Source organism: Morone saxatilis, unplaced genomic scaffold (genome assembly GCF_004916995.1).
Source record: "Morone saxatilis isolate NCDOM2014 unplaced genomic scaffold, NCSU_SB_2.0 Contig21, whole genome shotgun sequence".
Taxonomy (NCBI): Eukaryota; Metazoa; Chordata; class Actinopteri; family Moronidae; genus Morone; species Morone saxatilis.
This window is the reverse complement of record NW_023339774.1, coordinates 21,298,983-21,309,209: the sequence shown is the minus strand read 5'-3', so window position 1 is coordinate 21,309,209 and position 10,227 is coordinate 21,298,983. Positions and strand designations below refer to the sequence as shown.

The 10,227-nt window shown below is 41.1% G+C and overlaps 1 protein-coding gene across 1 annotated transcript in view; it reads right to left on the bottom strand.

The window, feature by feature from the left end:
• Window positions 1–6,180: 6,180 nt before the first annotated feature.
• Window positions 6,181–10,227, bottom strand: part of LOC118332925 (metal transporter CNNM4-like) — a 17,569-nt gene continuing 13,522 nt past the window's right edge. The window contains exons 5-6 of the mRNA XM_035668362.1: window positions 9,347–9,522; window positions 6,181–8,378 (exon numbers count right to left, since the gene is read on the bottom strand). Coding sequence (XP_035524255.1) covers window positions 7,839–8,378; window positions 9,347–9,522 — 716 coding nt within the window. The 3' untranslated portion in view covers window positions 6,181–7,838. The remainder of the gene's footprint in view (window positions 8,379–9,346; window positions 9,523–10,227) is intronic.

Here is a 10,227-nt window from a genome sequence, read left to right as displayed (position 1 = left end):
CAGCCTGGGCTCTGCGCGACGTCATGTGACTGCCCGTGGCCCCGCCCCCTCTACGCCAAGGAGAGCCAATCAGAGCGAGGCCCTGCAACTGGACTGCGCGGCGGCCATTTTGGCTCCTCTCACACACACACAGCTGGGGGTTTCCGGACATTCTGGCTCCGTTAAACGGTTTTCACTTCACGTTTACAGAAAGTTAATTTGTAATAGAGCCGAGAAACTAAAAAAAAAACATTTAATAATGATATATATTTTAGTTTTTAACACAGAAATCGGCCTGATGAGCAGCACAGGAGCCATTTTGGGGAGCTGATTCTGAATGTTTTTGTTTTTCAGAGCCCCCCCCCCCTCCTCCTGTGCGCTCACAGCCAATAAAACAGGAGAAAACAAGCAGCAGCTCGCCCCCATCATTGTGCCACATTCTTAAAGCACTGGATAGAAATATGTAAAGTTAGCATTAGAAATCAATACATTGTTTTATTGTTGTTTATCTTTTTCTAAATAAGTGTCTTTTTTTCCCGTTAAACTCAAGTCTTCTTAGTATAAAATGTGTCCATAACAGTTAATGAAATATGTGTCAATCTCATTTTCATCTCACATTTTTAAAATGAGTATGTCAATTTGAGTATTCTTTAGTTTTAATTTCTGTGAATCAGTGCCTGAATTGGACCAGAAAAGGTGCCAGTACCCTTATTTGCATTGATAACAGTTAAACATTTTGGTTTTGGGCACCAGAGCATCAAAATAGTTATTTTTCGGCTGATTATTTCACAACTTTTTTCCAGAAGAGGATCTGAAATCTGGCCTCCTCGTTACCTTTACCTCGTCCCCTCTGCACTGTCTCTCAGAGGCTGTATCGGACTCCGTTTTAAAGCTAGAGGTAAGATAGTGGTACTATATGAAACTAGATGACCTACCATGTAATGCTAGCATGTCTAAACAAAGCTCCAAAGTTAGGCAACATTTTTAAAGGGATCCTTTGACCTCAGACCTCAAGATATCTGAATGAAAATGTGCTCTATGGGAACCTACGAGTCTCCTCTTTGAAGATACTTAATGCTAATCCCATTCAGTCTTTTTCATGTGGTATAAATGTGTTATTTTCTCCGGGTGTATTTGAATATTCCTGCAGACTGAGGTCCATGAACAGAGTCCGATCCAAGTATTTATTGTGTCGTCAGTGACATCAGTGTTCATGTGTTTGAGGTGTTGAACAGTGGAGTGAAAACTAAGGTGGAAGCTGAAGTCTTTACGGGCCCAGAGTGGAAATCAGCTCCTCTGACACTTCCAAGACAAAATACACTCAATGATTGACAGGACATAAGTAGGACAGATAGAGAACAAAGAGATAACGTAGAGAAAACTGTGTGTATGTGAATCAAAGAGACAGATTTTCTGTAGAGAAATATATCTCAGGTTTATTAACCTCGTAGATTTCTTCAAATGCCTTACAGTAGTTACAAAACAGTATGTACACATTGCTTTAAATCCACGATTGGAAGTGCTCCTCCATCTTTCTTCAACCATTTCAATAAAAGAAAGAAAATAAATAAATCACAACAAAGTCAAACAGTCACAGCCCTCCGCATCTGAATATTAAAACCTGACAAACAGGTTTTACACCTCCACTGAACAAGCCCTGGGGAAAATAAATTTATCTCAAGTTCATGAAAAGTAATTTATTTTGTATTCCAGGTCCTTAAATGATCTTAAAAACTCGATTACTGCCTGATCTCTTTGTACACAATCAATTATAACATTAAATACATCTGAAAATGATGATACTAGATGTAAAAACATGTTGCGGGGCTTTACTCTTCCCTCTCCTGTTTGTTTCTGCATCGCATCCACATGCACAAAAAAAAACCTCCAAAACAATTCAAACAATCCGACTTGTGAATGATACAGTGTGGAAACCTCCCTTGCCACAGAGAAAATATTTAACCTTCGTACAAGTCTAATCATCACACCGCCGCAGGGCTAAAAACAACACCGCAGGAGTTGCTGATAAGCTCTGGCTCCCCCCCACCCCCTCGCCCTCCCCTCTGCCGCCTCCCCCTCTGCTTCCAGTCCCATGTTAGAAAAAAGAAAAGAAAAGGTCTGAACAATAAAAACGGCTTAGCAGTTTGGGACCCGGCAGTCAAAGGCAGCCGGAGGAATTTCAATACTTGTGAGCGGCAGGAGAGGAGTTCGAGATAAGGGCAGGGTGAAAAATAGATGAGGGGAAAAGGAGACGGAAGCGTGGGAGGAGCAGAGAGAAAAAAAAGGGGGGAAGAGAAGATACAGGATGGCAAAAGATGACAGGGACGGGGGAGGATGGGAAAGAGAAAGATAGACGAGGATTTTGGCTGAGAAATAAAGCTTTTGGTTATCTAATGACAAATAAAACAGAAGCTACAGAAGATGGAAGGAATTATTACTTGAGGTCAACTCTGTGCAATGTTTATTGCTATTTAATGCGTTCCTAGCAAAAACAATGGAACATAAAACATATCTCTCGTTATAAATAGAGCTATTTTCATCTCTTTTCATCACATAAACGCCCCTTCGTGTCTTCATGTACAGAGTATTTACAGTGTTACAACTCAAACAGCAATCAGGGAGCTGAACACAGTGTTTCTGGGTGAATTGACCCAATAAAAGCTGGAAGCCCGTTTCACAGAACCACACCTTCAGGTGCACGCCTATAACAAAAAAACAAACAAACCTCAACAATAAATACAATGTTTACAATAAATACAACATTAATAAGTAGAACATTTGTTTTCACATTTCTCAGTACACAAACTGGTAGTCACACAGCCAACCAGTGGCTCCACTGGAAAACCAGTATAAGACCAATTGCTACACGAGACCTATATGAACCAGCAGGCAGGTCTAAACTTCCTTCAAATAGAGAGTAAGGCTATATCCGCTAAATATCTGCAGGTTGTTCCTTCATCTGAGTGGTCCTGCTGGATAAAATCTAGTTTTTACACAGTGCCGATCGTCTCCATGGCCGGATTTACCTTTTAGAGGGGCGCCCTCTCCCACAGGGTAAAAAATATGAGCTGCTGGGCCCCCCAACATTAACCCACCACATCCCTCCCACTCTCTGTGCATTGTGTGTGGTATTCCTATGCTGGAATATTGCCTCAGGCCTCCCGGTTTGCTGTGTGGTAATTTGATAAAGCACAAATAAATGTAGCAACATGCAACAAGTACGCACACAACTGAAAACAATGGAGGTCTTTAAAAAAAAAGGAAAGATTTTGACACCTCAAGACCTCAAGGTACCCCTAACAGTTGGGCTTTAGTGGTGCATATGCCCTCTTTTGTTTTTAAATAAAACAAATTTACCACAAACCAGCTGTACACTCAGGAGAACCTGCTTGTTAATCCAGCTTTTGATCTCACTTCGGAAATCATTCCACAAAAAAGGAGAAAATGCTTTGGAATATATATATATATATATATATTTTAAACGCTACGTATCTCACAAGCTTAAAAGTGTTTTCAAATCAGTGCTAGCTTATACGACAGTTTTAAATCTTTTCAAATAAATCACTATATCGTCGACAAAGTAATTCGTCTTTACAGTAAAATGTTTCACTGCATACACAGGAAGGAGAAAAATAGGTAGATTACATGCTAGCAGCTTTTAACGCCGGCGCTCCGAGAGCGAGGAGGGAGCTGCTGCAGTCGTCTTTAATCTCTTTATCGCTGCGTCGTCAGTCCACAAGAACGCAACCAAACTCTGGACTCTTGGACAGCATTTACACACAATACGTACATATAGTGAGGAACCCAGTCACAGGAAACCACATTCAGTCCTGGGGTTAGACAGTTAACAGGGTGAAGACATGCAGAGGAATGTTTGTTGTCCATTAAATCTCATAAGTTATTGTGCTGTGAGTGTTTTCAGTATTCAAGTGTCGAACTTTAACCCTCCGGGGCTTGCTGCCAGCTCAACGGTTAACAAACAGCTACAGGTTAAAGAAACAGCTCGACATTTTTTGGGAAATACGTTTTCTTTGCTGAGAATTTGATGAGAAGATTAATTCCACAGAGGTAGCTTAAACTTGTCCACAGGTGAAAGGAAAATGGCCTAAAGCTCGCAAACAAAAATGCTAACAAACATTGAGTTGTGGTGTTTTTATGGGAGTTTATACGCCAATTTCACTTCAGTCTTTGTACTCTTTGTAACTAAGTTTGTAAGTTTGGACAAAGCCAGGCTAGCCTTTTTCATCATTTCCACTCTTTATGCTAAGCTAAGCTAATAGTTTTGAAGCTGTAGCGTTATATATTTAATTATTAGTTATATATATTTAACAGGGCGGCATCAATCTTTTCATCCAACTCTTGTTCAAGAATGGGAATTTGCCAAACATATTCTTTTAAGGTAGCTTAGCTTAGCACAAAGACTGGAAACAGGGCAGCTAGCCTGGGTCTGTTTAAAGTTTAATCCACCTACCAGTACCTCTAAACTCATTAATTAACACAGTATAACCTAAAGATGTCCAAGGGTAGATAAGACGCACCTCTAAAGCTCGCTAACTAAAATGCTAAAAAACATGTGAAAACAACAACTTGTGGTGTTTTACAGGCGCTAATTTCTGAAGATTACACAAAACTTGAAGGCAGATTTTTGAAAACCAGACTAGCCTTTTTCTTGTTTCCACTCATATATTAATTATATATTTAACGGGCAGAATGATAACGATCTTCTGATGGCAAGAAAGCAAATTTTCCCAAAACTATTCTTTTAAGCTAAATCCGGGCTTTCCGTAGCTTTAGGTTTACGTTAGCACAAGGCTAGTTTGTTATATCATAATCAATCACATCATAAGCAAACGTTACCGGTAATGAAATAAATAAAAAAAAAGACATAACTGTAAGAACATGTGGAATTTGTGACGTAGAATCAGGGTCGTAGGTCAGTCTGTGTTTTCTTTCTGGGAATTCTTTGGTACTAGCAACCTTTAAGGAGTTTACATTATAAAGTTAAGAACTTACACATTTTCTACGATTATTTTAGTAGTTTTAGACTCAGATTTTTTATCATACCTGTACGCTAAATATGAAGCTATCAACTGTGTTAGCTTAGTTTAGCCAGGACTGGAAACAGCTAGCCCTGTTCAAAGTTTTAAATATCAATATACCAGGACGTACAGACACATAAACCCCTTATAAAGCTACAATTTCTGTTTACGCAGCCTTTATTAAACAATATTTCCTATATTTTAACTTCTAATAACAAGTCGTGGAGGTTTTATTTGTCATAGATATAGACGACGTGGCCTTACGCCCCGAATTACATTTCTCTTTGTGTACAGATTAAATAGGATTTGTGCTAGTAAGTGAGCTTTAGAGGTGCTGGTACGCAGAGACAGAGAGAGGCTAGCTGTTTCCCTCTGTTTCCAGTCTTTATGCTAAGCTAAGCTAACTGCCAGGTAGCTCTAGCTTCAACACGAAAGGTATCAATCTTCTCGTCTAACTCTCAGCAAAAAGTGGATAAGCTAACTTCCCAAAATTGCTTCATTATATAAGATTAGTATTAGTCAACTTTAATTTTTATGGTATTTCTAAACTCCTGCTCAGATCCAAAACAGCCCAGAACCCCGACAGAAAGAGTTTGGTCTGCTTTTTTATCACCAGACTCTGTAATCGGAGTCATGTGCAGAGAATATGTAGAAATGCCCTCATTAAGCAGATTATATTTAATAAATAAAAAAAACAGCCAACTGTGCTGTGAACAGACTTGCTAAAAACTAAACTACTCGTTTCTCTGGGTTATTTGGTCTTCATGTCACGTATGAACCCAACTTCCTGCACCAAGACGTACAATAACTTGGTGGAAATAAACAAAAAAAAACCCAGAGTAACTTCCAACCAAGAGATCTGAGTCCACAGTGTTGCCACAACTTCAGATCCAGCTCTTTTGTGTTGAAGAGGAGCCGGCGTCGCAGCGAGCTCCGTTCACAGTGAGGATCAAACAATAAAACAGTGTCTGTACAACTTAGTGTCACCTGAAGCATGCAGCGTGTCCTTCAACTCAAACTGCAGCGTTCTCAAGAACCAAAGAGAGCAAATAATAAATAAAATCTCTAAAATATAAAACAAATTGTCAAATATATATATATATAAATCTATATATATATATATATATATATATAAATTAATGTAATAAATATCTCACTCTTGGAAATTAAATTAAAACATATTGCCTTGGTCAGGAGGTCGGCCAGGAAGACACCCACCTTAACTACTAACATTGACTTATAGGACCATTCCGGTGTTTTTATTTTAGCTTATTAAATACAAATTGTTCATATTAATGCTTATTATTTTCCATCACATGCAAGAATTTTGATTTATTTTCTACTGCTGCATGTTTTTTGCAAAAATAGTCTAAAATATCCACGATTTGTATTAAATGGGCAAAGAAAATCACCGGTATGGTTGTTTAACTTTCACTCAGTACAGTGACTCTGGTCCATTTGCTGGTAATTAAACTAATTAATTCATTAATCTGTCACCACTCTGCCTTAATAAAAGCTCCAACTCCAAAAAAACACAAACAAACCGACTAAAATCACATTAAAATAAAAACCTTGACTTGTTAAACTAGTTTTTTGGGAAGTTTCATTCTTTGGGAAAAATAAATGGAAATTGAGAGGCAAAGTAAATAAAGTCTGAACAGCAGCCTGTGTAAGAGGGTTGACGGGGACACAGCACTGATCTGTTAATGTCTCACCGGTGATGACTTAAAGGGTTAGTTCACATTAATTACAGAAATAAATAAAAACACCTTGCAGATAGCTTCAGTTTTATGTGCTCAGAACATTTAAAATATCACTAAGTCCTGTAGTTAGCCAACAAGCTTTAATACAAGATTTTATTTCCCTTTTTTTAAACAAGCACAAGTTGGTTGTGTACTGTAGCATCAAGTTAAAGCTAACTAGCCTACCTTGGTAACATCAGCGCTGATTCCCACTAGATGTTACTGTTCTTTTACGTTATTTGAACACCTGTGGAGTCACACTGCTGTGCTAGTTAAACATTAATCAAAGGACAGGGCCTAGCTAATGTTAGCATCAGCTGTCATATTAAATGGATGGTAGAAAAGCCAAAGATTATTGTAATCAGTTAGCGAGTGGTCGTACTGTGACGATGACTGTATGGTTGTAGAGTTAGTCACTGACAGTATAACACACCATCCTTTCACTTTGGATTTATTTTACGGTCTTTGGCTGATGTTTGATTCATTTTCAGGCACTTCTGTATTTGTTAGAGTCAAGCTTTTCCCAATTAAGCTGAAAGTTGATGTGAACTTTATTTACAGGTCGTAAACCCACAACTACTGTTTAAGTTACCCACAGGGTCCCAGTTGACCTGGATAATCCACAGGCTGCACTGTTATGGTATAAAGTAGTTCCTCTGCAACCTGTTTCACAGACAGAAAGTTGTTTCTGCTGCTTTAAGGAATTAATCTCTGAGCAGAAGGCAGAAATCTCCAAACCTGTAAAACTAAAACCATCTGCAAGGCGAGACACCACTCGAGGTGAATGTAATGTGAATGAACTGATCCTATAAGAGCACACACACACACACACACACACACACAACCCCGTCTACATCCACAATCACACCCTCTGGTGCTCCCTCCTCTTCCTCTGTGCAGTCTCCATCGCTCTCAGTGTGGGGAGGGGGGACATGCAGGAAGGGATCATGGAGGATCTCCGTTCACAAAATACACGAATGTGTTGATCCCTCGGACGAGACAACGAACAAGAAGTAGTGCGAGAGTGTGTGTTATGTGAGTGAGTGCACAGGTAGTTTCCCCCCCCCCCCTCTTTCTGTTAGATGGTGCTTTCAGTGTGTGCGTGACTGATGGTGTGAACGTGAGGGTGGGGGTGCCCCTGGGTGTGGCTGGGCTTGCGTGGACCCACACAGTTCTGCTGCTCACTGAGCAGAGTGGTGGTCTCTCCCGGCCCGTTCTCGGGGCTGGCAGAAGGCGGGGGCTGCTGGGATTTAGAGGAGGCGGTCTGAGGTGGGTGGGGGTTAAAGGCGCCTGCACTCATGGAGGACGGAGAGGTTTGGGAGAGCGGGTTGTGGTTGCTCGGAGGGGGGGTGGCTTGTGGCAGAGATTGGCTCGGTCTGCGGCCGGAGGAGGTCGGGGGCAGAGAGGTGCGGCTGCTCGGCGGCGGCGGTGGCTGAGTGTTAGACAGCTGGCGCCTCACGGGAGGCGTGGCCAGCGGCAGTGGGTTGCGGGTCCCTGGTGGCGTCACGGGGGGCAAAGAGACAGACGTGTCCAGGCGAGTGTGACTGCCGTCAGGGGACTGCGGCGAGCTGTCCAGCCTGGACGCCAGGAGGCCGTTCTGGTACTGAGCACGTGTGATCTGAGGAGCAAAACATCGATTGGTCTTTTAGTGGACGTATTGAAGCTCTTTCCTCATCTAACTCAGTGAATTAAGGTTTTATTCTGAATTAACCAGAGTTGGAAAGACTAACAAAGACAGTTTTAGTGTGTTTTATGATTATCTGCAATGTAAAGTTACTGGTTTTGTCAGTGGAGTCTGGTCTGGCCGTAGTGTTCTGGTCTGAGAACCTGGTACTTTCAGTCTTTTAACTGGGAGTCTTGAAGTCATTGTGGTTTTCACACTACGTGACTGATCAGGAAACTACATCAGCAGTCAACAACCACATCATGTTTAATTAGGAAAGTAGTTTAGAAACAAGCACAAAGGGAAACCATTTAAGTCCAGTAAGCTGACAATTAGTCTGATCAGCCAGCGTCAGTAATCAATACACACATTGTTAAAGCATTAATCAAAGTAATAACTAACAGTCAGACAACATTATCAGCCTTTAACAGTTACCTAATATTTGATTAGTGGAGACAAAATGTAAAAAAATACACATATTATCAGTTTGAATTGAACTAAAATCTCCCTGCACCAAACTCCCTTTAAGAAATATGAAATTTTAACAATTCCTAACGTGTCCATAAAAAAACACATAACTCTAGTAACACGAGTTAAAGAGCTTTATTTGTTGACTGTCTTCTTGTCAATTCGGTTTCAATATAATCCATAAAGATAAACTGTATTCTGTACAAACTGTATATAAACAATGTAATAATGTCACATATAGAGTCAGATATCAGTCACAGGAGACATTTAACTGCACAATAAGTACTTTTACTCCTGATACTTTAAGTACTTAGAATAATTTTGGTACTTTCTGGAGTATTTTTACATAAATCTATTGGTTCTTTTACTTAAATCAGAGTATCTGAGTACCTCTCCCGCCCTGTCTGAATGCAGTGGAGTTGGCCGACTGGCACTTTAGTGAAACTGATGGTTACCTTGACGAACTGGAGGTCTGTGACAGCACGTACGCAGAAGTCAGGTATGTACTGGAAGGGGGTGCCCGGGATCTGAGTGACGCTCCCGCCGACGGAGCTGCTTTCTGGAGCGCGCTCAGTGCAGCTCAGGGACGCCGAGCGGTTGAGGTTGCCCGCGTGTGACGGAGAACGAAACTCTAAAGGTAGGGGGGGGGTCAACAGAGAAAGAGAGTGAGTGAAAGACAGAGAGAAAGAGGACACACACACTCTCTCTTAAACATTAACAGAAGCAGAAAACACACCAAGAAACAACAGGATAAAGAGGAAAACATGAGAAATATGAATGATGGTGGATGAGTGAGAGCAAGAACACACTGCAACACGCCACACAAACACGTATATATTAATGTCAGCATCATAGATCGACTATGATCGATGAGGTGAGGTGAGGTTGTGTTCGTTACGCAAACAATGCGACAAACATGCCATGCGATGAGGCAAAGTGCATCGTTTGAGCCATTTTCGCGGCCGCGGCGGGGGGAACCGTCCCCGAGCTCGGAGGAACGAACCCGCTCTCATTGGCCGGGTTTTTAAGTGATGTCATGGAGGGTGGGAGATGCATCCTATTAGGGGTTGTGTGAAAGGGGGAGAGAGAGAGAGAGAGAGAGAGAGTCGGTGATCAGAGAAACTTCAGTCGGAGGAGATTAAAGTGGGAGAAACATCTGTGTTTAAAGGAATAGTTCAACCTTTTGGGGGAAACTGTTGTTTGTTTGTTTTCTTTTTGAGAGTTACACGAGAAGATCGATGACGCTCTCACGTCTGCATCGAGTATCGTGACGTCACATATTGGTTTGTGGAAAACCGTTCGGCGTTATGGAAGTGAAGCCAACGCAGAAGTGTCT